Source organism: Callithrix jacchus, chromosome 8, assembly GCF_049354715.1.
Source record: "Callithrix jacchus isolate 240 chromosome 8, calJac240_pri, whole genome shotgun sequence".
Taxonomy (NCBI): domain Eukaryota; kingdom Metazoa; phylum Chordata; class Mammalia; order Primates; family Cebidae; genus Callithrix; species Callithrix jacchus.
In genome coordinates, this window is record NC_133509.1 from 94,827,555 (window position 1) to 94,855,450 (window position 27,896).

The 27,896-nt window shown below is 38.5% G+C and overlaps 1 protein-coding gene and 1 pseudogene across 3 annotated transcripts; one reads left to right on the forward strand and one right to left on the reverse strand.

The window, feature by feature from the left end:
* Positions 1-280: 280 nt before the first annotated feature.
* LOC144577418 (short coiled-coil protein B pseudogene) lies at positions 281-26,577 on the forward strand (annotated as a pseudogene). The gene has a single exon (XR_013521245.1). The product of XR_013521245.1 is annotated as a short coiled-coil protein B pseudogene (transcript).
* On the reverse strand, positions 6,573-27,642 carry DHRS7 (dehydrogenase/reductase 7). Of its 2 annotated transcripts, XM_078335061.1 has the most exons (8): positions 27,474-27,642; positions 26,484-26,621; positions 17,720-17,872; positions 15,701-15,807; positions 14,687-14,926; positions 12,361-12,483; positions 11,654-11,869; positions 6,573-6,819 (listed from the first exon to the last, which is right to left on the reverse strand). In XM_078335061.1, the coding sequence occupies exons 3-8, from the start codon at positions 17,853-17,855 to the stop codon at positions 6,772-6,774; spliced, it is 870 nt and encodes a 289-aa protein (XP_078191187.1). In that variant the 5' UTR covers positions 17,856-17,872; positions 26,484-26,621; positions 27,474-27,642; the 3' UTR covers positions 6,573-6,771. The 2 variants fall into 2 exon arrangements, with proteins under 2 accessions (XP_078191187.1, XP_002753995.1); XM_002753949.6 differs by lacking the exon at positions 26,484-26,621.
* Positions 27,643-27,896: the final 254 nt, after the last annotated feature.

Below are 27,896 nucleotides of genomic sequence, written 5' to 3' on the forward strand. Positions count from 1 at the left end.
TATAGAAGAATCAGTTTGACAAATCCCAAACTTAAAATTACATTAATCAAGTTTAAGAATTCAGTGAATGGATTTGATAGAAACTGGATACAGTGAAGTAGGAATTAGTGAACTAAAAATTCTATCAGAAGTAAATACCAGATGTGAAAAATGAAGAGATGAAAGAAGATACGGTAGAGAGAATAAGAGACATGGCATTAATGTGAGAAGATCTAACATACATGTTACTGGATTTCCAGAAGGAGAAGAGAGAATATGGCAGAAGCCATATTCTGTGAGGAGGTAACGACTCAGAATTCTCCAAATTTTTAAAACACATTAAGACCTGCAAGATCAAAGAATGATAAATAAACAAAATTACATCTTAGCACATCCTAAGAGAAAATAAAACACAAAAAGAAAATCATTAAAGGAGCTAGATGTGATAAAAGACATTACCTTTCAGGGAGCCACAATTTTATTAAACTGACAGCTAACTTCTCAACAGAAAATATGTGAACCAGAAATCAATGGAATGATATTTTCCAGTTACTGAAAGAATATAACTGCAATTTTAGAATTCAGTACCCAAAAACAGTTCTTAAAGAATGAAGCCAAAGGCACTTTCAAACACAATAAATTTAAGAGCAGATTGTCATTAAAGGTAATAGTAAAGGGTACTCTTCAGACAGAAGGAAAATTATCCCAAAAAAAGGTTAGGGATAAAAGTAGGAATTAACAGTAATTTTTAAAAATAATATACAGTTATATCTAAGTGAACAATAACTATATGAAATAGTCTCAGAGTTTAAAATAAATAATTTTAAAACATATGACAATAATATATAAATTTGGTGCAGGAATTCCAAGGTCTTTAGAATTATCAGAAAGAAGATAAAAGTATAAGTAATATTAGACTTTGCTTTGTCATCTATAGGGTAACCACTAAAAGAACAGCAAAAAGCACAATAATCATATAACTACAACATTAATACAGGGCAAAAGTGGAATAATAGGCAAAAAATGAGAGAAAATATAAAATAGGACAAATAGAAATCAAATGGTAGATTAGGAGATTTAAATCTAAATATCAGTTACAACATTCATATGAATAGTTAGTGTACCAATTAAATGCAAAAATTATCAAAGTGAAAAGAAAACCCACAAAGTACCTTTATGAAAGAGATGCCTTAAATATAGGAGTACAAGGGTTGGAAATAAGAACAGAAATAGTTATAGTGTGAAATACGAAAAAAATGATGGGGCAGGAGACTTTGGTGGCTATCCTAACATTATTCAGTGTAGATCTTAAGGTGAAAAGTATCATAAAGAGAGACAATTTGTAATGATAAAAGATTTGATTCACCAGAAAGTTTCAACAGGTCTAATAATGATTTAACAATATCGCCTCAAATATTTAAGCAGAAATGAACAGAACTAAAATGAGAAAAGACAAAGCTGCATTCCAGATTTTAATATACTTAGTAACAGAACAGCAGCCATGCAAAGATAGGTAAATATGCAAAGACTGGAATAATATTTTAAAACTTAGCCTAATTGGCATATATAAAACAGAATACCAAACAACTGCAAAATACACATTATTTTCAAATGAAGGTAGAATATTTATCAAAACTGACCATATTCTAAGTCATAAGGATGGAATATATTCTTTGGCCATTTTCATTCACTTAGAAAACAATAACAATTTCAAAAATAGAAAATTTCTATTAAGTTTATAAATTAAGAAATACACTTCTAAATAACTCATGGATCAGACACTAAATTACAATGTAAATTAGAATATGTTTGAACTGAATAGTGAAAATACTTTGTGTCAAAACTTACAGTAGACACCTAAAGCTATGCTTGGAAGGAAATTTATAGTCTTAAATGCACATTAAAAAAAAAAGATTGAAAATGAACCTAGAAGTTATCTCAAAAAGTTCTAAGAATAGCAAATTAAACCTGAAGAAAATAAAGGAAATAAAATAATAAAGATTAGAACAAGAATTAATTAATGGTGTAGGAAATGAAGATAAAGTGGATCAACTAAGCCAAAAGTTGAATCTTTGGAAGGATAATAGTTAAGTATCTGGTAGACTGAAAAAGGAAGAAATACAACCAATATCAGAAATGAAAGGATATTACAAATCCTACAGGCATTTGACAAAATATACCCAACTTCATGCCAATAAGTTGGAAATTTTAGATGAAGTGAACAAATTTTGTAAAATATGGAAGAGCCAAAACTGACAAATGAAAAAAATAGAAAATTTGAGTAGTTCCCTATCTGCTAAAGAAATGGAACCTATAGTTATTTTATTTACTTTTCCATAATGAAAACTTCAGGCCTAGATGGATTCGTCAATGGGAAGAAAATCTTTGATTCTTACAAAGAGCAGTAGAAATGCAGGAACCCTCCCCAGCTCATTTTATGATGCCAGAAAATCTAGATACCAAAACCTGGCAAGGACTTTATGAGAAAGGGACCTATTTCATTCCCCTCAACATCAATGCAAAAATCCCAGACAAAATACTGGCAAACTAAACACACACACACACACACACACACACACACACACACCCCTACATACATGGAATAAATCACAAGTTGGGTTGAAAAACACTGAAAAAGTGAAGTTGGTGTGATAGTTGAAAATCAGTATCATTCAACACACTAACATAATGAAAGGAGAAAAATATTTCGGTAGATCCAGAAAAGATATTTGATAAACCAGTATTCACTTCTAAAAACTTGCTTTTTAATATTCATCTTTATTATTCTTATCCTGAGTTTCCACATAAGATCTTCTGGGTCAGTGATAGATTTCTTTTTACTCAGGGCAATTAAGTGCACCTGCCCATCTTCATGCTAGTCCATATCCCCAGGGCAACCTGATAAGACCTCGTGGGATTTTTGCTATGTAAGGGGCCAAACACTGCATAGGCAAGGGACACGGAAAATTATTTTTCCCTACTTTTAAAGACAAAAGAAGCAGCTGTCCTCTTCCCTCCCGAAAGGGTCTCCTTTTACTCTTTTCATAAGGTAGACAAAAAAAAATCTCTCCAAAAGCCAGATAGCCAGCCCCTTGTATCTCCTAGAGCTGTCTCCTACATCCCAGGGAATACTTAGGTAGCTAAAATATTAGAAAAGAGGAAAGACCTCAGTACAATAGCCTAAGTTCCCACCACAAGAAACAAGAAAAAGAATAGCAAAATAAACCCAAAGCAGGCAAAAGAAAGGAAATAACAAAGAGCAGAAATGAATTAAACTGAAAATAGAAAAATACACAAAATACTGGTTCTTCAAAAAAAAATCAAGAAAATCCATAAACCTGTAGAAAAACTGACAAAAAGAAAAAACAAATCATTATCAAGAATGAAATGAATATCACTACAAATCAGGCAGTCATTAAGATAATGAGGAAATACTGTAACTTTCAGCTTATGCCACTTGACAACTTAGAATAAATAATCCAATGCTTGAAAACCACAAACTAGTAAAACTCAACCAAGATGAAATAATCTGAATATCCTACAACTGCCAAAAGTCTTTTTCAAATTAATCGTATCATTTACATTCCTGCCAGCAGGTTATGTTTACATCGTGTGTGATTACATTTATATAAAACTATAAAATGCAAACTAATCCACAATAATGCAAGCACATCATTGGTTACCTGGAATGAGGTGGGCAAAGGGAAATGATTACAAAGGGTCAAAGGGAAACTTCTGGGGCTCATTTATGTGTTTACCCTCCCTCTTGTTATGGTTCACAAGGGTAGCCATCAGCAAAACTTACTGTATTGTATAGTTTAAATATGTGCAGTTCATCATACATCAATTATACTTCAGTAAAGATGTCAGAAGTAACAGGAAATTCATTAAATCTACCTTTGAATTACTGATTGTGACTGAGGTCTCATGTGGCTTACTCATGAATCCAGTAGTTGAGCAGACTATCTTTAAAGCCATCACTTCTGCTAACTTTTACCAGCTCACCTGCTGCCACCTTACACAATCCCAACTGTGTTTCAGCTTTGGACTAATGAACACACCATTTCCTTCCTACATAAAAAGACCATTCAGGATAATGGTTAGGAAATATATCGGGCAGATTAATAAATACTTACAAAAAAGTTTAATGTGAACATTTGGTTTTTATTGCCCTTGACTGTCTTTGACAAAATGCACTTTGACATAAAGCTGCCTTTTCCATCTTGTGTTGTTGACAAAAGAGCCTAAAAAAGAAAGAAGGTGTGTACAGAAGATTACATGCCATAGAAAAATATCATACACAGGCTGGAAGCAGTGGCACTTTGGGAGGCCAAACTGGGTGGATCATTTGAGGTCAGGAGTTTGAGACCAGCCTGGCCAACATGGTGAAACCCTGTCTCTACTAAAAATACAAAACTTAGCCGGGCATGGTGGTGCAGACCTGTAGTCCCAGCTGCTTGGGAGTTGAGGCAGGAGAATCGCTTGAACCTAGGAGGCAGAGGTTGCAGTGAGCCAAGATTGTGCCACTGCACTCCAGCCTGGGTGACAGAGTAAGACTCCATCTCAAAAATGAAAAAAGAAAAATACCATACAGAAGAATAAGAAGATTTTAATTTATATATACCTCTTCTACTGTGCATTGGCTGGAGTAGCTGAACAGACATCGGCAGCCACAATGCTAGGCAGGCACTACAGACTCAGTGATGAATAAAACAAAACTGATCTGGAACCTGACCTCCTGTGGCTTCTCTTTTTTTTTTTTTTTTTTTTTGAGATGGAGTTTTGCTCTTGTTACCCAGGCTGGAGTGCAATGGTGCGATCTCGGCTCACCGCAACCTCCGCCTCCTGGGTTCAGGCAATTCTCCTGCCTCAGCTTCCTGAGTAGCTGGGATTACAGGCACGTGCCACCATGCCCAGCTAATTTTTTGTATTTTTAGTAGAGACGGGGTTTCACCATGTTGACCAGGATGGTCTCGATCTCTTGACCTCATGATCCACCCGCCTCGGCCTCCCAAAGTACTGGGATTACAGGCGTGAGCCACCGCACCCAGCTGAAGCTTCTCTTTGTATTCCTTTCTTTCAAGGCCCAGTGCAAGTGACACCTTCACTAGGAAGAGCTTCCACATTATTCTATCTGCAGCTCTCCCTTTCCTGAACTATTATGCTTATAGTCTGTCCCAGGCCACATGACATACATCATTTTGTAGCATTCTAGAATTATTCCAGTCTTTTCATTTTTATAACTGGTGTGTTGTATTCAATAAATAATGTCATTATTCCAGTTTTAATCACTGGTTACGCAAGAGTCCTCTCTATTATATTTTATCCCCATAGTGCACCCCCATTTTCCTCCCCATCCTAAGTAATCATTACAATACCTAAATGTACATCTAATGTGTATTTAAATTGTATGTTTTCTTGCAAAATGAGTGCTATCTTCTGTGCACGTTTGTGTATGTGAACAGAATTGTGTTATTTCTTCACTCATTACCATATGTCTAGAACATATCCATGTTGTTATGTATACGTTTATTCCATTGCTTCTACCCGCTATACCTCATGGTATACCTCCACCACATGTCATCTTTCCCCTTTCCCAAGGACAGCTACTTGGGTGGCTTCCAACTTGCCTAACAAATACTCTACAGTTATTTTATGTATGTTACTTTGGCTTCAGCTAAATTGTGAACTGCTTGTAGATAAGGACCATGTTTTTCTTTACCTTTTACTCCTGATGATTTTCTGTTAGTGCCTGTGCATGGTTTCTCCCGTAAGGTGTTAAGCATTAAATTAAAATTAATCATAGTAGAAGTAAAGAGTTGCCAGTGGAATCTTCCTGAGCTAAGTCTAATCATCGCTTTACCCCTTACTAGCTTTGTGAAAAGTAAATCCTTGTTGCCCTTATTTCATCTATAAAGGTAGATAATACCATCTATCTTAGTGGGCTGTTATGAGGAATGAGTTAATACTAAGCACTGCAGTACAGGGTAAGACATAGAACAGGTATTTCCTGTCAATTTTTCTAAGAAAGTGTAAGCATCGTGGAGGTAATATTTCTAACACTTCTTTGTATCTGCTCATTACCCAGCACTCTGCTTGGTATGAAATAGTCCATACGTTTATGTTGCTATGATTTGGATGTTTTTGTCCCCTCCAAAATTCATGTTGAAACTTAATAATCCCCAATGCAACAGTATTAAGGGATGTGGCCTTTAAGAGGTGACTGAGTAATGAATGGGATTAAATGCTCTTTTAAAAGAATTTTTCCCCTCTTGCCCTTCTGTCTCTCCACTGTGGAGGATGCAGCAATGAGGTTTCATCTTGGAAACAGAGATTAGCCTTCACCAGACACTAATTCTGCTGGTGCCTTGGTCTTGGAATTCCCAGCCTCAAGAGTCATGAGAAATAGATTTGTATTGTTTATAAATTACCAAATATGTGGTATTTTGTTATAGTGGCACAAACGGACTAAGACATGTTAAGTGGATTACTATAATTCTTTGGTCAGATGTGTGTTAATTTAGATTTTAAGCATATGTGTTAAAGTATTTTAAAAGGTTATTTTATCGAAGAATATAGAATGAGTTAATACCTTTTTTGCAAGATTCACGGCAATCTTTTATTATTTATTTTTTATTTCATTACATGTTGAAAGCAAAGTCATTACTATTACTATCATTTACTATTAAAAAGTAAAATCACAAATTAGTCTCAGATTATTCAGAAGCATAAGAAGATTGCTGTTTTCATGTTTTCCATTTCTCCCTCCATTGACTTGTACAGGTGCTCTTTTCAGTCACGTTTTCTCTTAAGGATATTAAAATAAGAAGAGTCTGCATCCTGTAAAAGAGGGACAGAAATATGAATCAGTACCTCCTCCTATTTACCCCAGATTTTAACATTTAAGTCCTTCTGTTTTGAGGAGCTGTATCACTATGGTTCACTATTAAGAATCCTTGTAAATCTTGAGAAACTACTTAAATTAGAATTTGAAAATCATAGCCAAAAATTCTAGATACATGCAAAAGTATCTTCAAGGAGTTTAGCATCATTTCTGGTTTAGAGAAGGGATAAATAGCACTGAACTGCCATTCTAAATTCTCTATAATGACTTTTCTGGATCAGCATATCATACCTACACTGACTTGCCCTAATAAATAAAGGAATAAGTCAGATTTTGTAGAATTGAAATATATGGGAGATAACTCTTTAAAATTCTTTGTTAACTTTTTGTGTATTGCTTAAGGGATATAACAAGGCGATGTGATAATCCACAAGATTATCTTGTTTCTTTTGGGAAGATATGCATTTACCACTTCCAAAACTTTGCACTAAGAAAGACAAAATAATGATAATACAAAATTCAGTGTAGCCACTGTTCTTGATCCCTAAAAATAATAAAGATTCATAAAAACAAAGTTCCAGGCACAATGTTCTTAGACTAAGGAAGCAAATTCTAGTTAACAACAAGTACTATTAGCTTGAAATAAGCTATACTGGCATTTTGTTAACTTAGATGCTTATAAACATATATCAATAAATACATATATATATATATATAATAGAAAATAATGGGGGAGAGGGAGGGAATGTGTTCTCTTTCCGGGTCCACAAGGGGGCGTAGTTTTAAGGGCAAGAATTTCCCAGCGCCATGCCCCTCTCCCATCTCTCTCCTGGGAAATTTAACAGCTATGTTTAAATTTCACGGGCAAGGGAAGAAACAAAAAGTCAATCACTCCACAATAAGTTCTAAGGAACTCTTTTTATTGGCTCAGGGTCTTAGAGAAGGTGGGGGTTCCTCCCAGGTTAAAAGTCTCCTCCCACACCCCTTTGGACTACATCTTTGGGTCCCCTTCAACGAACACTCCCTCAGTGGAAGCTATCTTTCTCTTTCCTGGATTTCCCCTCTGGAGTTCCCTTCCACACACTCTGGAGGATGCCTCTCCCCTCCTAAACTCCATCTCTCTCTATTCCCTTCCACTCAGTGTGGAAGCTGCTTTCCTCTCCTGGATTCCATCTTTCTGGATTCTCTCTCTCAGTGTGAGAGTTAGCTGTTTCTCTCTCTCTTTAAATAAAGTCACTTTCTACAAACACTTTTGAGTCTGGCATTTACTGTGCACTGTATTGTGGTCCCCTCTCTTATTCTTGAGAGGGCAGGAGACCAAGAACCTGGAAAAACATCCTCTCAGGGGAGCTGAGGGCACCCTAAACCCCAATGTTACAAGAGGAAGAGTACAGACTGTAAAGAATGGGATATTATGTTGTAAAAATTGCTTTGGGAAATGACAGAATGCCCAGCTTATCATAAAAAAGAGTGACAAAGTAGTAATACCATATAATAAGCAATATTTCAAAGATGGTGGTAGGAAGAAAAAGGCCATGATTTTTTAGAAAAGCCTAGGTGTAAAAAAGTGCTAGATTTGCTAAATGATGTTCCTATTTTATAGTTAGACATTCTCTAAACAAAACAAAATAACCTTCATATGGACATTTCTGGAAGTACTACTACAGTGGGACTTAAATTCTCTAGTCCCTGGTCCCTCTTTCCCCTCTGAAAAAAATTGCATCTATAATGTGTTCTTTCTCTGCCCTATTATTTAAATTGAGAATGTAAACCTTACAGACATTATAGAAAATACGGAAATTCGTCAAAAAATTAGAATTACCATCTGATCCAGCAATTCCACTGATGGGTATATATCCAAAGGAAGTGAAATCAGTATCTTGAAGTGATATCTACACTCCCATGTTCCAGGCACAATTTTAGCATTACTCATAATAGCCAAGATACGGAAACAACCTAGGTGTCCATTAGTAAATGAATGGACAAAGATGTGGGGTGTGTGTGTATGTGTGTGTGTGTGTGTGTGTGGAATATTCTTCCACATTGGAATATTTTTCAGCCATAAAAAGATGGAACTCCTGCCATTTGTGAAAACATGGATAATTAATGAACATTACTGCTAAGTGATACAGAAAAACAGGATACAGAAAAACAAGTACTGTGATTTCACTTACATGGAATCTAAAAAAGTCATACTCAGAGCAGACTAGAATGATGGTTGCCAGGAGCCAGAATATGGGGAAAAGGGATACACATCTACTGTTAAAATAGATGCATGTGCTATGTAATACTCATTGGTTTTACCTCATTCCTGAAGTACTGTGCACATCTAAGATGTGCCTATGCCCCAGTCTAAGGAAATATGTGGATTACTCATTCTTTCAGCACCCATTCTTTGCAGCAATTAGTTGGGAAATATTATTAACTATTTCTGAGACATTGTGACCCTCAAAAGAATTTAGTGGCCTCACTGGCTCACACCTACAATCCCAGCACTTTGGGAGGCCAAGGTAGGTGGATCGCCTGAGCCTAGTAGTTTGAGTCTAGCCTGGGCAACATAGCAAAAACTTGTCGCTACAAAAAATACAAAAACTAGCCAGGCATGGTGGTGTGCGCCTGTAGTCTCAGTTACTCAGGAGGCTGAGGTGGGAGGATTGCTTGATCCTGGGAGGTGGAGGTTGCAGTGAGCCATGATCATGTCACTGCAGACTCCAGCCTGGGCGTCAGAGCGAGACCTTGTCTCAAAGAAAAATGGTAGAAATTTTCAGTTATAAGATAAACAACATATTATTATAACTTACAAATCAAAGGACCTAATATATACATGGTGACTATAATTAATAATACTGTATTGCATATTTGAAATTTTCTAAGAAAGTAGATCTTAAATATTCTCACTATACAAAGGTAACTTTGAGGTGACAGATGTGTTAATTAGCTTGACTGCTGTAATCATTTTACAGTGTATTAGATCATCACAATGTATACCTTAAATATATGTAATTTTTATTTGTCAATTATAAAGAAAGTTTTTGATCATTAAGGAAGGTGAATATCCTGCTATATCTAACTCAAGATGAGAAGGGGGGGAAAGCATAATAGCTAACACTTACAACACTCCAAATTGTGTTTTAAGTGCTTTTCATATATTAAACTCATGTAATTCCCATAACAATCCTGTGAGTAGGCACTATTACCATCATTAATCTCCACCTTATATTAATAGATGGGGAGACTAAGTGATAGAGAAGTAACTTGCTTTAAGGGCATGTGGCAGAGCTGGGATTTGAACTCAGGTAGTCTAGCACCAGGCTGCATGCTCTTTGCCAGGAGGCTGTGCTTCCTCTGTAATGAGGTGGCCTTTCCCTCCCAACTCAGTCTATCACTGGGCACAAAGCCACTGCATCAGCTGTCCTTCAAATTTAAAATTCAGGCATAATCTTTAATGAAGCTCCACCTTTAGAGTTTCTATCCACACTACCAAGTCCCAAGAATACCAAAACACTCATAAGTGATTTGACCCAAAGCAAACTGTTCCACATTACTACCTGGCAAAAAATGAAAAGCCCCTTTGTGATTTTTCACACTCTGGACGTTTTAATATGTCATGACCCAGTCTGATAACCTTTTAAGTCTCTTAAACATTTTGTTGTGTTTTTAACTTTTTCCCCCCTAATTCATTTTTACTGTCCAAAGAGTTGGAACAGATTAAATGTCTAACAATTTGTGGATTGCTTAAATATTTGCAGGTATGTATAGTATGATCCTGTTTTATACTTCTCTTTTTATCTATCAATCCCTATTGATTAATTTCTAAAAGAAGGTGGTAGCAAAGTATCTCAAAGGCTAGCAATAAAAACCATCCTCAGCAATAATCTTTTGCTGCATAATCATCTATAATTTTTTTAATTCATTACATTTCCTATACTATCTACAAACTAAATTCTTTTGAGGGTCACAATTTCTCAAAAATAGTTAATAATATTCCCCAACTAATTGCTGCAAAGAATGGGTGCTGAAAGAATAAGTAATCAGCATATTTCCTTAGAATAGGCACATCTTAGATGTGCAGAGTATTTCAGGAATGAGGTAAAACCAATGAGTATTACATAGCACATGCCTCTATTTTAACAATGCAATAAGTGCTTTGACAGGAAAGCACAGGGGCTGAGATGCACCTGGTCCTGAGGAGAAGTGGGAGGGAAGGCCAGGTACCATTCCAAGGAGGTGACACAGGAGCTAAGACTGGTAGGATGGGTAGGAGCTAGTGGGGAAAAACAGTAGGGAAAGAGCATTTTGACACACACACTGTTCAAACTGTAAGTATAGAAGGAAAAAAATGCAATCTTTGATTTTACCTTGTAAAACACTTCTTTCTCTAAGAATAGTAAACCAGCAGATAATGCATGGGGATAAAATACTTTTTATATTATATATATAAAATTGAGATTGGTAGAAGGTTAGAAAGGTTTTTTGTTTTTGAAACAGTCCCAAAAACAGGCTGGAGTGCAGTGGCACCATCCTGGCTCACTGCACCCTCCGCCTTTTGGGTTCAAGCAATTCTCATGCCTCAGCCTCCATAGTAGCTGGAATTACAGGCGTGCACCGTCATGCCAGGCTACTTCTTGTATTTTTAGTAGAGATGGGGTTTTGCTATATGGGCCAGGCTGGTCTTGAATTCCTGGCCTCAAGTGATCTGTTTTGGTCTCCCAAAGTGCTGGGATTACAGGCATGAGCCACTGCACCCAGCCAGAAAGTTTAACACTGGAAAATTCTGTAGCTTCCTACAGGATTGATACATATTATTAGAAACTTAGAAATTGGTCTTACCACACCACTCTTAAAGTTCTCAATCCTTTTCTTCCCCATCTTGTTGGTTATCCACCAGGCCCAGGTTGGCATGTATTGCCACAAATATGCTGCTGCCAAGATAGGATGTTCTGAGATCCAAACTTCTTTCAAGTCATTAGCCATGCTGATTAACATCAGCCGCACACAACGACTGGTTGCCATCTTGTAGGACTGATGTCCACCATTGCCTACAGTCTAAGAAAATTTAAAAATTAAGTGAATTTATCCACGTGATTTCACAGAACTTTAAGCTAGAAAGGACTCAAATGCCATCTAGTTGAGTGGTTCCTTTAGAGGAGCTTCATGCCCCTTGGAAGTCTCAACAGGTACTAATGGAAGTTTATAAACTATTTGTAATATTTCACAAAGCCTAACAGAAACCACATGCTTACCAGATAATACAGTGCAGGCTAACTAAAAGATGAAGATTCTTTCCTTTTAATTAAAATTGTATAACCTTAATGTGCTTAATGACAATTATCACTTTCGTAGTAAAAATCAAACTATTAATGCATTTAGCACATGAAATTCCATAAGCAATTTTCATAATGGCAGGAGTTGTTTTGTGAATAATTCACAAAAAAGTAGTTCTAAGACAACCCTGATATACAATGATAAAACACCAATACATAAAATTAATATATAAGTAGTAAACATTCAAATTATTCCCAACTAGAAATTTTTACCTTTGTGACTTCTCCAGTTAGGGAATTCGCCACAATATTTGATTGCACAGGTCCCGGGCAAATGTTAGAAACTATTATACCTGGGTATGTGGCAAGTTCCGTTCGAAGGCTATTGAAAAAACCCTAACAGGCCAAAAAAAAGAAAAAAGGCAAATAAATATGGACACATATCTCGTGATTTATCAAAATATGTTCTAAAATTTGTGAGTAAAGGACAGGTAGAGTAATCATGCAAGCTTATTAGGCACTTTCAGCTGTAGGCTGGAGGCAATCTACAACAAACATTATCAGCTCTTTCCAGGTGTAAACAGTTCACCCCCTTTGATAGTGATAGCTTTTGCCATCAATGATTTTTATGGTAGGCATGCACTAGATAGGTAAAAAACTATCCCTGAAGATTCTGATATACCCTTTTCATACCAGTCCTCCTCTGCCCACTCAAAAAAGGGTGTATGTCCTCCACTAAGAATCACTGAGGTCAGGTTTCTATTTATTTCCTAAAGTGGTCTAAAGTTCCAATGTTTCGGGCAAAGGTAAGGAAGATGGATTAGTACTTCACAGAAAGTATCACAAGGAATGAATTCAACCTTTTCCATTTATATTACTATTTTAACAGAATTAATTCATTTCGGCAAACATTTATCTTTTTTGGGCAATGAGGGTACATGGCTAATTAAAAATGTACTATGATTGCCTACTGAATGACTTATGTAAAGCAGACTAGACTCTCTAGACTTAAAAGATACTGGCCATTTCTAAACCAATGGGGAGTAAACAGAAATCTGCTGCCTCTCATCTCTTCCCAAATTAGGAAATGTTGCAAGATGTTGTTATAAGGCTGAGTTATCTATTGAAAAGCCTAAATAGCTAACCCACAGTACATCTGTATATGATCCAAAAATATTAAACAGTTATCAGCCCTGAAATGCTGACCCCAACAAACGGGCTATGAGGATTTATGATCAGACACTGATACAGTGCCTGACTCAGCGATGACCCCACACACACAAAAAAAATGCTGGGTAAATGAATGGAAAATTCACATAACTTGAATGTTCTGCCTCTCTGTAGCAAGAGAGGAGAGAGGACACCAAACAAGCCAATGCATCAGATACTAAAACCTCTCCTTGTTTGAAATCACATCTAGTATAGTGTGTAAACTTTTCAATGATAAACAATTTAATTCTGTAGCTTACTGAGAATCTGAGAAGGAAATGTGCTCTTCAAAAAAAGCTTCCTGGTAAGTCTTAACCTGCCACATTTTATCATAGTATCAAATCTAGTAATAAAATAATGAGTCTTAGAGGGCAGGCCAGACAGCTCATCTGTGTTTACTGAAAGCATATGGCATATCTTAAGAGATACATGGTGCCAAACAGATGGGTGGGTGTCCTCCCTCATCTGCCTGCCTGAGGCTTGCCCAACTGCTCTACAGGAAGTGAGTGATGCCCGTTACTAAATATGAGGAAATCATCAGTATAGCATTCTGCTTCATCACTCTCTGCAATTCTGCACTTTGCAGCAGAAAAAAGATGTCCTAAAGAACCAAAACCAAATTTTCATGAAACCACGATGACCATGTAGCTATTGGATCTCATGATTGCAACAGTGAAATATTCTACTTAAACTGACTTCAACAGCGTTAAGTATACATTTTGTGAATTCTTTAATCATTCTCTTCCTATTGGCCTTATTATTTCTTTATATCCAGTCTGAAGCCACCATTAAAAATTCATCCATTTCTAATGTTTATACCTTGGAAGTTATGCAATCCAAATCAAGCTTTTTTCCATGCCTCTCACTTGACTAGATTTTCTTCTTCCAATGAAACCAGAGTGAATACAGTCAAAAGTTTTCCATATCCAGTAGGGATATGAGACCAGGAATAATCATCCTGTGGGATGTACCTCTTTCTGACATGCATATATAATTAGACCAGGCAAAATAAACACCAACTACAAGGGGGAAGGAAAAGAAGTCACAGAAATGGTGAGGAAAAAGTACATCCTGAAATGTATGTAGAAGAAAGGAGAAGTAGACCCCAATTTTCCATGAAGATGTGGTAGGAAAAGGGTAAGGTGAAGAGTGACATGTTAACTAGATGATACACTTTCTGAGGGCAGAAATCATATCTTTTCATCTTAATATCCCCAGGGTCTATTGTAGTGCATGGCACAATGTAGTGCTCAATACCTATTTGTTCAACAAGTTAGGTCTCTCTCTCCCCACATCACTTCCCAGTTCCAAGGGCCTCACACAGTGATGGCAATATCCCCATATACACAATTAAGTCAGTTCTATCAGAGTTGAGTTTGAGCAGCCTTACCCGAAGAGCATGCTTGCTGGCACAGTATCCACTGGAAAGAGGTGCAGCTATGATACCCAGGAGGCTATTCACAGTAACAATCTTTCCTTGCTTCCTCTCAATCATGTAAGGCAGAACACGCTTTGTCAAGGACACCGTCCCTAAGTAGTTAAGCTCTATTAGCTTTCTGTAGACATCCAAGCTGGTATCCATGCACAAAGAACGCTGGGATACTCCACCATTGTTGACCAAAATGTCGATCTAGTTAAATAAAATCAGAAAAGGGGCATTTGGGGGATGTCCTGTGGATAGATTGATGGAATTCCTAGGGATAGTTGGTTATATTGTTAATGTGAACAATCAGTGGAACAATGGTATATTTCCAGAAGTCACCAATTCAAAAGATAAAATAAAAACCTGAATTTACCTGCGGAATTAAATTCCTATTTTAGGTGACTTTTTATGACAGTTAAAAATTGTCATAAAAACAAAAGCAGCCAGCCGGGCGTGGTGGTTCACACCTGTAATCCCTGCACTTTGGGAGGCTGACGTGGGCAGATCACAAAGTCAGGAGTTCAAGACCAGCCTGACCAACATGGTGAAACCCTGTCTCTACTAAAAATACCAAAATTAGTTGAGTGATGGCACACACCTGTAATCCCAGCTACTCAGGAGGGTGAGGCAGGAGAATCGTTTCAACCCAGGAGGTGGAGGTTGCAGTGAGCCAAGATCACACCCCTCTGCACTCCAGCCTGGGCAACAAAGCGAGATTTCCGTCTCAAAAAAAATAAAAGCAGCCCTGAATTTTTGGCTTCTTTTGTGCTACATGAAGGAATTTGTACTTGTTAAGACATGAATAGTACTAATTCTATAACGCCAAAGACTCAGAAATTAAGGGGCCTAATTCACAGGCCTGATCTCACTGCATGGACCCACCCCACTTGCCTAAAGCCCTTTGGATGATAGCACCATGGATGGGAATCTCTTCTGCAGTTACTTCAAAGCAAGACTGTATCAATATAAGATGCTACTTACCCTACCAAACTCCTGGAGAACAGCTTTAGTAGCCGCTTCATGGGAACCAATGTCGGTCAGGTCAAGGGGCAAAACAAGTATATCTTTTTCTTTTAAATTGCTATTCTCTAAATAAAGACAAAAATTTGTGTAGAAGTCATTCCAAAGTTCAATCAAGCTCCTTGCTGCTCCCATTAACACCCGACCCTGCAACAGGAGTGGCAACAAACTCTGAGTGGCCCCGTGAAAGTTCCTCTCAGTGATCAGGAAGAGGACTAGTGGTGATATGACAACATCGTATCAGACAAAAAGCTGGCTGGCCTCACAGGAAGTAGAATGGTACACTTCAACTTGAATATACATTCTAACTTTACAACTTGATTTCTAGCAGAAATCAAGATTATACTACAAACTAGAACAAAAATTTTAGAGCAATTTCTTTAGAAGTACAGAGGTACCTTTGTCTGTGATAGGCTCACAAAGTTGAATTGCTCTTCTACACACAAAACAGCTATTTGTGCTTAAAATCAGTAAGAAGCTCAGAGTCCTACCATCAGATGACATATAGAAGCTTCTCTCCAGAAGCTACGGATTCCTGGAGGTAAATGGGGAAACGGACACAAGCCTGAAATTACCAACCAAGAAACATGCTGCTGAGTTGTAACTGGCTCCTTCTGTTCATCAGAAGAACAACTGAAACTAATTTTCCTGGACTCTAACCTTGAAATACAAATAACATCAGAAAGAAATGCAAACAAGTATAGAAAATATAACAGGTAAAAAGACTTCATGAGCAAAAGGGTCAATTGTGAAACATTAACCATATTAAATGAAAACATTTGCACAAGAGATCTGCAAGGTAAAAGGAAAACAGCCTTGTGCCAAGTAAGAAATACTTGCAAGTTGCAGCAGCAGAGGAACAACTACCAAAGGAAGTGGTCCGGTGCAAAAACACAACAGGCCTTTGAAAGCAGTATCATGAAAGAGGACTTGTGGCCCTACTAAGCACTACTGTGGCAACTAACTCTCATTTCTGGGTGGTTAGCTCAATGAGCAAAGTTAAAGATTTAAAAGAATGAAAGGTAGACAGATGACCCAAAAAATGGTCTGTTAGAAAATTCAAAATTATCTCAGTTTAGGTATTATTAATAAATGTTCCATGAAAAATAATAACTTTATTACTTGAGGTTGCTTTCAATGTGAATATAATGGCTGGGCGTGGTGCCTCACACCTGTAATCCCAGCATTTTGGGAGGCTGAGGTGGGCAGATCACCTGAGGTCAGGAGTTCGAGCTCAGCCTGGCCAACATGGCGAAACCCCATCTCCACTAAAAATACAAAAATTAGCTAGGCGTGGTGGTGCACTTCTGTGGTCCCGGCTACTCAGGAGGCAGAGGCACAAGAATCACTTGAACCTGGGAGGCGGAAGTTGCAATAAGCCAAGATCACACTTTTGTACTCTAACCTGGCCATCAAAGTAAAATAAAAAAATAAAAAAGTGAACATAGCAATACCAAAACTCAAACAAATATATTAACACTGTCCCTTTATGTCAATATGAAAGTATTACCTCAAGTTGTATTTTTTTAAACCTAATTCCATTTCTGTTCTTTTATCCTATATAAGTCTTATCCCATATGATTTTAATATCTGATACTTTAATGAGTAAGGATCCTTCCTAACTTCTATAATCAGATACATGTATGTCAAGGATAAGAACCCAACTGTTCTGTCTCTAAGACAAAAATGTAAGTCACTTGGTCACTAAAAATCCACCAGCATTTGATAGAATTGTTGGTTACTCCCTAATGCCAAGAGTCAGTACAAAAAAAACATAGAAAGGTGGCAAAAAAGAAGAAAAAGGCAAGGGCAGCCAATTAAGACAAAAAGGAGAGGATGTGAGACGAAGCACTTAGAGCATTTGGGAAATCTTAGAGCTGGGAGAAATCTCTCTCCTCTCTAAAAGTCCCAAAACTGTATTTGAGTTTGGATTCTGATTTTATTTCTAGGAAACACCGCTGCTATTTCAGATCTGCTTACCTAGGCATCTTCTTTTCACCCTTTCCAGCTCATGTACTCTTCTGGCTGACAGCACAAGAGAAACTCCTAGTTTAGATAACTGGTAAGCCAGCTCCTCACCGATTCCACTCGAGGCTCCAGTCACCCACACCACCATATCAGTCAACTCCCATTCTATGGAAGGAGTGTCAATGGAAGGAATAAAATAAGCAATGAATTACACTCATAAATCAAAGATTAGAAAAAAAAAAAAAAAAGCCTTAAACAGTACTGCTAAATATGAGGACATAATGTATGGAGCTTAAAATCTGAACTATCCTAAGAAAACATTTCCTTCTTAATTAAAAAAAGCATTAATATAAATCATATTAGTAACAGCTATAAGTATTTGTATATTTCAGAACCTTCATGACTTTTCCAGGCTCTACTTTAAGGTAAGCTTTATAACCCCATGGTTTCACTCCAAGGCTCTATTTATCTATGACAAACAGATAAGGTAAATATGATAGAGAAGATAAATAGATAAACAGGCTAAGTAAATAGTCACTGCCTGGACTCACCTTCCTTTGCCATTAAATGAGTGATTCAGATTAGATGATGGCTGGAGTTCCCATCTAGTTTTTAATTCTATTATTCTAATATTTTGCAATGGAGGTTGATGAAGAATCTAAATAGATCAAGGTCTGTGCTGTTGATGAAAACATCCTAGATTTTTTAAGTACTATTTTCCCCATTTGCCAATCATGCCAGATGCCTATCAGCTCAAGGTCATTTTGTAAAAGTGCTCCGCAGATGCCTGAGCTTTCATCTTAGGAGAATATAGTAATTCATCCAGAACAAATGCATATTACAGAGAGATGGAATATTGCACTCTGCTTGTCCAATTATGTTCCTTTTAAAGACTAAAAATGTTATAGTACTAAAGCAATGACAAATGGTTTATTCTTTTCTCTAATGAAAAACTTGCCCTGCAGGAGATTATATTCACTGTCTCTTGAACCTGTAAAGTCACTATTATGTAGCTCCTGTGTGCCTTATTAAAATATATGTTATTCATCAAAAATATCAAACAAGTTTCACTTAACATCACAGTTTTGATTTTAGATCAGAAAAAAAATCAGGAAATGACTGTACTGTTTCAAACAGCTGTAAATCCTAACTGTTAACAGTACCATCCCTGGGGACTGCCAGGGTTCAAACACCAGTTCTATCACACACAGTACTGAAATGCTCCCAGGTGAGAACTCAGTACTTTAATTTTCCACAACTGGAAACGTGATGAATAAGAATTAAGGCACAGGAATGTTGAGAAATGAACATCCAACTGTTTCTTAGACATTCAAGAAAATACCTCTTGTCCTTAGGAAAAAGATTTCATGTAAATGGGTTAAAACATGGAAAGCATTCAGAGCAGTATACAGCACATACTCAGTGTTTAATAAATGTCAATTATAATTATTGCTCAAGTTTTTAAATAGATGGACTTTACCACAGCAAAACATATAACAACCACTTAACAAAGTATGTCTTCTAACTTCTCCAGTTGGGGAAATGGGGTTACTAATTCTAATGGTGTGACATTTTTACATTACTTCCTTGTACTTAAGACATTATCTATTAAAAGTTTCACCAGAACTGTATGAAAAAGTATTATTATCTCACTTTTACATAAAAGGTAACTGAGATTTACAGAGATTAGTTTGTCCCCACCAGACAGTAGATTCCATTAAGCAGATCCTGTCTACCATGTTCATTGCTGTGGCCTCAGTGCCTAGCAAGGAGTGGAATATTGAAAAGGCTCGATAAATAACTACTGAATAAACAAACACCCAAGAACCCTGGCAAAGCTTATATACCCTCGGATATAAGCCCAGGCATATCTAGCTCCAAAGCCCACAATGTCCACTATTTCATGATATACACATTTAAATATGACTAACATTTTAAAACCCAATTGTTTCTTAGACATTCAAGAAAATACCACTTGTCCTGAGGAAAAAGGTTTCATGTAAATATCTCAACTAAGTCCAGGTACAGTGGCTCACACCTGTAATCCCAACACTTTGAGAGGCCAAGGTGGGTGGAACACTTGAGGCCAGGAGTTTGAGACCAGCCTGGCCAACATGATGAAACCTGGTCTCTAATAAAAATACAAAAATTAGCTGGTTGTGGTGGCATTCACCTGTAATCCCAACTACTCAGGAGGCTGAGGTGCAAGAATCACTTGAACCTAGGAGGCAGAGGTTGCAGTGAGCCAAGATCGTACCACTGCACTCCAGCTCTGTGTAAAAAAAAAAAACTCTCAACTAAGGATGTAAACATCCCAAATACTATGTCTGGGCTACAATGCTATCCTGTCATAAAATGTACTTTTGTGAAAAGGCACAACTGAGCAACCTTCCTATAGGACTTTATCAAGAACAACATAATAACTACTCAGATAATCGTTTATTCAATAATTGATTACTTGCTCCCAAGTGCTGCAATAATCAGATTCTAAAGTGAATATCATTTGTTTTAGAACCAAAGGATTTACTAACTAGCCTCAAGCTAACAAAGACTTCTTGATAATTACACAAATAAGCAAATATTATTTAAAGCTGAGTCACAGTTATGGCCCCATTCTCTCACCCTGAAAAAACTTTTTTATTTAGCACCATTTGTTTCCCGATTCCACAGAATTTGGTATACATAATGGCCTCCCTTAAGGAACCCCTGAAAGTAGATTCTTAGAGTTTTTTTGTTTGTTTGTTTTTATTGAGATGGAGTTTCGCTCTTGTTACCCAGGCTGGAGTGCAATGGCACGATCTCGGCTCACTGCAACCTCTGCCTCCTGGGTTCAGGCAATTCTCCTGCCTCAGCCTCCTGAGTAGCTGGGATTACAGGCACACACCACCATGCCCAGCTAATTGTTTGTATTTTTAGTAGAGACGGGGTTTCACCATGTTGACCAGGATGGTCTCGATCTCTTGACCTCGTGATCCACCCGCCTCGGCCTCCCAAAGTGCTGGGATTGCAGGCGTGAGCCACCGCGCCCGGCCCGATTCTTAGGTTGAAAGGAAAGTGATAGTTCAACTCCGGCTCCAGTTTGAGAATTCTCTTCTCAAGCCCTTGACCATCTCTAATTTCCACACAGGATGAGGAAGCTAATTATCTCTGAAACTTTAGCTCCTTTTTCGAGAAAAGGGAAAGATCCCTTTTTCATTCAAGGGATCTTTTTTATATTGATGTGATAAGCAACCAGCAGCAGTGGGCAGTAATCTTGCCTTGTGGTTCAACAAAGAAGAAGTCAAACTTCTAGTGTCGGTGGGTCCAAGTGTCCAGCCTGAGGCATCCTCCTCATCCCTCCTTCTCCCAGCACCTCAAACATTCATCAAGGATTTTGTATTCAAGGCCCAAAAGTTTGTTACCCAAGATGACAAATATTGACATGAATGCAGTTGATGCTGAAAATCATGTGGAAATGGAGGAAAAACACAGCTTATTAATCAAGTGTTGGAACTCCAACATACACTTGAAGATCTCTCTGTAAGAGGACATGCATTTACGGAAGAAAATCTCAAGCTAAAATCAGAAAACCAAGTTCTTGAACAATACACAGAAGACTTTATATCAGCTTCTAATGTTTTTCAAACAACTGACACACACACAAAAAAAAAAAACAAAAGAAAATACAGAATTGAAGCCCTTCTGTTCTATGGAATTGCTGCTGAACTTTCTTTAAATGTTGGACAGATTTCAAAAGTGATAGTATCTCTGTTTGTTTCATTGAATATTTATGAAGCTAAAGTCAGATGTAGGTAACAGGAGACTTCCATAAGTGTTTGTATTATGTCACTCTATGAGAATGTGCAAATGTATTGGAGCCTTAATTAGAATTGCACATATTTATGACACTTAAAGATGAATGTTTTATCAAATTTGCTCTGATTTGTGGCTTTAGCCCTGTCTTTTATTATAGGCTTAGTAAGATATACAAGAAAATAACCATCATGCTGTGAAAAAGTACCACAATCAGGTACCGGCTGCACAGCTTCATGTACCATGTCCATTTTCTTGGGCCCCTCTCTACTGGCTTCTTCCTTCCTATCTCCCCTCCCCTAGGGAAAAATTGGTTTCACTTTTGTAAAAGCAATTGCAATACTTAATCATCTCTGAGAGTTAACTGAACTTTAATTGTTGAAACTTAACCAAATGAAGATATTTTCTCATCTAGGGCTTCTCATTTGTGATATTTAGTACTAAGATAGAATTGCTGGTTTCTCTTTAATCAATTGAAAACAAAAAGAGGCTATAGAAATGAAGATTTTTCATTGAAACTGAATTGTCAATCTGGGAAGACTTGGCCGGGTATGGTGGCTCATGCCTGTAATCCCAGCACTTTGGGAGGCAATGGCAGGAGGATCACCTGAGGTCAGGTGTTAAAGTCCAGCCTGACCAACATGGCAAAACCCATCTCTACTAAAAAATACAAAAATTAGCCAGGCGTAGTAGCAGGCACCTATAATCCCAGTTACTCAGGAGGCTGAGGCAGGGAGAATTGCTTGAACCTGGGAAGCAGAGGTTACAGTGAGCTGAGATTATGCCACTGCATTCCAGCCTGGGCAACAGAGTGAGACTATCTCACGCACACAAAAAAAAAAGCAAAAAAAAAAAAAAACATAATTTATCTTTTTGTATAAAATAACCCAGCTGGTATCTGAAAAGATATAAATTCTGCTCATGTGTGTGTTTAAAATAGAAAAGCTTAAGGAAAAATAGAAACAGGGTGGGAAAGTACTTGGTAAATACAATAGTAACCAACTCCAAATATTTTCACTCCAGATTTGTGTGTCTCTGGCACAAAGTAGATCTTTTGGGAAACATCTGAGAGTAAATTAAGCTTGACCAACCTTTTTTTCGGTGGGGGTTGTTGGGGACAAGTTCTGGTTCTATCATCTAAGCTGCTTGCAGTGACATGATCTTGGCTCCCTGCAACCTCCATGGCTCAGGCTCAACCCAACCTCCCACCTCAGTCTCCCAAGTAGTTGGGACTACAGGTGTACACCATGATGCCCAGCTAATATTTTTGTGTGTATTTTTTTGTAGCTATGTGGTTTTGCCATGTTGCCCAGCCTGGTCTTGAATCTGTCAGCTCTAGTGATCTGCCCACCTCAGCCTCCCAAAGTGCTGGGATTACAGGTGTGAGCCACTGCACCCAGCCAAGTTTGACCACATCTGGAAGAGAACAGTTACAAAGAGTTTGGTCTCAAGGTTTATTTCTACTCAGTAGATCAACTTTTGCAAAATTCCTTAAAAATGTATTATTATCAGAATTGTGAAAAATGGGAGAGTTTTAGATGTACATTTATTGATAATCTTGCTCAGTTGTAGCCTACTTGTTCTCCCAGAATTTTTTGTAAACTCAACTACTCAGTTTACAGAGTTTTAGTCATCCTTTAACAATTTTTAAAAATTCAGTTTGTATATTCGATTTATTAAGGGAATCCATATCAGAAGTAATACTAAAATGTTATAATAGGAAAACAGATCCACTAATATGGCTTATGGCTTTTAGAGCTGGGCTACTTTTAATCATGGAATAATCTTATGTATAGGTGTAAGAATGACTCACTATATGAATATGTAGTCATACTGCAAACATTTTGTATCCCTTTTCTGACCTAATTTATAGACACTTAAATTGTGTTGGAACCATGCTTTTATGAAAAGCTGTTTCAGAAAGAAAAGAAATCAAATCTGTCTTCCAAATGACAATCCCTCGCCTCTGTTAGGGAAGACAGCCACTATGTCTTCCCTAAGTCCTTTCATCTCTTGCTTCTCTAACGCTAAATAAACCTATCCAATTTCTGCTACCTTCCCTCACAGGACATGGGATCAGACTTCCTTACTGTTCTGCTCACACCCACCTGCACTAATTCTAGTTGGTCAATGGTCTTGTTTATTAAAGGGAGCTGGCTAGGGCAGCACATGGGATTCCATAGGGTCTAGACAGTGCAGAGCAGGATGAGATGACAAAAATCACTTCCCTTGTCCCGCAGAAGGTAGGATCTATGAGGGCCTGGATTATGGCTGGTTCAGTCACTGCAGTGTCCCCAGTACCCAGCTCAGAGTTCGGCACATACAAGCAGCTACTCAGGAGACACCCTGTTGTTTGTAGTTGTTGCTTCAGACACTGAAGTCTACAAATGCAACCCAAGGATGCCTAATCTTTTCTGGTAGCCACTTCACAGTTGACTCCTATTAAGGTTACTGTAAACAAAAACCTGAACTTTGCTCACATGTGCTGCTGTTGAAATTTTTCTTCCTTTAGGCTGTGCCATGGACTCTCTGGACCATTTGAACGTCTAAAATTAGTCACCCTTATATTTCACCATGTGTGGCTGGGCTCAGTGGCTCACATCTCTTATCCCAGCACTTTGAGAGGCCAAGGCAGAAGTGGTCCTTCCACCTTGGCCTCTCAAAGTGCTGGGATAAGAGATGTGGAGAGGAGGGATAGGAAGAGGCCAGGAGTTCAAGACCAGCCTGTCAATATACTGAGACCCTGTTTCTACAAAAAGTTTAAAAATACTTTTTGTACAAGTGTGGTGGTTTGCACCTCTAGTTTTAGCTACTGGGGAGGCTGGGGTGAGAGGATTGCTTGAGCCCAGGAGTTCAAGGCTGTAGTGAGCTATGATCATGCCACTGCATTCCCTTCTGGGTGACAAAGCAAGATCCTTTTTATTAAAAAAAAAAAATTTTTTTTTTCGCCATGTGAGATGTATGCTTGGAAATGCACAGAATTTCTCTCGACAGATACAGAGGAAGCAGGAAATGGTGGCTGCCTCCAGAGAGGCATACTAGGTAGCTGGGCATAAGGGTCAGAGAAAGCTCTTTACTTTTTACTGTATATCTTTTTGTATTTTTTACTTTTGTATTACATTAGCGTCCTACTTTTTTTAAGTGACCAAAAAATAATAAACTTACAGAGAAGTCAAGAAGGATTTCTTTTCTTCTTTTTTCATCTTCATAGAGGCTGCCCATCTCTCCAGTGTGAGCTGTTTTGGGAATCTGAGTCTATTTCAATTTTCCTTTAATCTTTTCTTTTTTCTCACTCCCTACCTCTACCAGGAGTCTTTTTAGACTTTTTTTTTCCCTAAAACTCTCCTGTGAAATTTAATTACATAGATATAATGTATATCATTTATGTATTATAAATATATCTGTGCTTTATACATAATAGGAGTTCTATAAAGCTTACTGCTGCCGGACTTGGTGGCTAACACCTGTAATCTTGGTACTTTGGGAGGCCAAGAGGGGCAGATCACCTGAGGTCGGGGTTCAAGACCAGTCTGACCAACATGGCAAAACCCCAGCTCTACTAAAAATATAAAACTTAGCCAGGTGTGGTGGTGCACACCTGGAATCCTAACTACTCAGGAGACTGAGGCAGGAGACTCACTTGAACCCGGGAGATAGAGGTTGTAGTGAGCTGAGATCACACCACTGCATTCCAGCCTGGCCAACAGAGCGAGACTCCATCTCAAAAAAAAAAAAAAAAATCCTTACTCCTTAGTTAATGTAAGCACATGACTAAATTTTAAAATTAAGTTAAACATTAAATCAAAATTTATAAGTTATTAACATCTAACTTTATAACTGTATTTGCTGAAAAACATTTTTATGATTTTTGTGAACAGTGTCTCACTAGGCTGGTCTTGAACTCCTGGGCTCAAATGACCTTACAAACTTAACCTCCAAAGTAGTTGGAATTACAGGTACATGCCACCATGCCTGATTTTTACTGAATAACTTATGTAACTTATTTACTTAGATAAATAGCAATTTATCAAACTGCATATGCAAATTTGCAAATTATATAACTACAAAATGATAGCAATATAACTAAATTTAAAATCCTTTAAACTGTTATTTTCCAGAAAAAGATAACTGAAAACATTAAATAATTTTCTTAAAATTTTCAATGATCTTAACTTTTAACTTTTCCTTAATATGAGAAAATAACTTATAATAGCTTAGAGATATTCAGATGTCAATAGTTTTCCTTTTTAGGATTTGACATAATTTGATGGGTTGAATATTTTTTGAAGGATTAAATAATAAAATATAATCTATTTTGATTTAATTCTCCAAGTCCAAGTGAACACAAAAGCACTAAGGATCAAATACAAACAACATCTCCAAGGCAGCATAGCAGCCAATAGGCACACACATTTCCCAACTGAGATGCAGCAATCAATCAAGAGAAAGCCTATGGTTAATGAAGTTGTGCAGTATTTGGGATTCCTGCTTTAAAAGAAGGAGAAAGCCCAATCGCTTGCCAGAGTTTTGTAGCACTGCTGTCGCGCCTGTGTTGTGTATTTTCTGTGACCTCAATGTCAGTGCTGCACATGCTATACCCAAGAAAACCCAACCAGAAAAATGAAATACTAAGGAATAACATTTTCTTGGGTAGAGTTAAGCTTTGGAGGGGCACAAACCACTGTACTAGCAGATTTTTTTTTTTTTTTGGATCCACTAGAACCAATTCTCACCTTGGGATCAATATCACCCCTCTCAACGCCCAACCCGTACCGACCCCCCTCAACATAGTCTTTCTTTTAAGCTACTATCTCTTCAAAACAAACTTTGTAACATGCTTTGAGTATTTTTATACTAGAAACTCGGTCCAGGGAAACCTTACTTACCCAACTCCTTAAGGATCCAAAGCTTAGCTTTCAGTAGGTCATTTAATTTATCTGAACATCAGTTTCCCTATCTGGAAAAGAAGACTAATAACGCCTACCTTTTAAGAATTGTAAAAGTTGGGCCGGGCGCGGTGGCTCAAGCCTGTAATCCCAGCACTTTGGAAGGCCGAGGCGGGTGGATCACGAGGTCAAGAGATCGAGACCATCCTGGTCAACATGGTGAAACCCCGTCTCTACTAAAAATACAAAAGTTAGCTGGGCATGGTGGCGCGTGCCTGTAATCCGCTACTCGGGAGGCTGAGGCAGGAGCATTGCCTGAACCCGGGAGGCGGAGGTTGCGGTGAGCCGAGATCGCGCCATTGCACTCCAGCCTGGGTAACAAGAGCGAAACTCCGTCTCAAAAAAAAAAAAAAAAGAGTTGTAAAAGTTAAAGGTTACGTGTGTAAAACGCTGGGCACACCAACATACAGCAAGTATACACGATGTCAAATACGAAGCAAGGCACAGATAAAAGTGGGACAGGCAGTATGGCAATAATGATTTAGCTTCAGCAGACTGCCATTTCAGTTCTTTCTGGTGTTTGACTTTCATCCCAGTGACTCTGGATTATCTCAGATTATATTGCAAAACTCCAGGAGCAAGAAGTGGAGGAAAGACTTCAGACAGTAGAAAGACCAGGCTTCCAGCCCTTACGAAAGAAGTACCCTTACAAACGCAGGGGGACAGTCACTGTTTCTCAAAGTATCATCCTCTGAGACAATACCGAAATCCCTGGGGTCCTGCCTAAGAAGTCAGAGTACTTAGGGGCCCCGCCGATTCCAGCGCTCTCTTATATTGGCACTCCCTGGAGAGGTTTCCTAGCCTGAATGGCAAGTCTTCCGACCTGGACAGAAGACAAAGGGACTTCTTAGCCCTGGCCTCTTCCTCCCCAACCGGCAGCCCCTGCGCAAGGCTCAGTCACGTCTTCGGGAAGCTCCATGCAACCTGCAAGGGACCCGGGATCAACGCGGAACCGGCTGACATCGAGACACACCTCGGCAGCTCCGAGTCCGGCCTCCCGCTCGAGAGAGGCCTTGGCTGGTCCTCACCTGGGCGTCGCCCCTGCCACTCGGCCCACAGCAGCGTCAGGTCACCGTCAGCCCACAAGAAGCGCAGCAGCTGCACAACGAGCAGGAGCAGCGCACACAGCGCCAGCAGCCAGAGCAGCAGCTCCCAGCTCATCGCGACCGCGCACGCCCAGCTACGCGGGAAGAAGACAGCCAGCCCCAGAGCCGCGTCGCCGCCCTGCAGGATAGCAACACCGCCCCTCCGACCCGCCCAGCGCAGCTCCGCCCAGAGAGCAGGCAAGGAGGAGGAGTCGCTCGGACGCGAGGAGCTCAGCACCCACGGCCCCACTAGTCGCCCTGCACCGCCCAAGCCCTCGTGCGCCACACCCTGCGGAGAGACTGCTTGAATTCAGGTGTTCGAGACCAGCCTGGGCAATATGGTGAAACCCTGTCTCTACCAAAAAT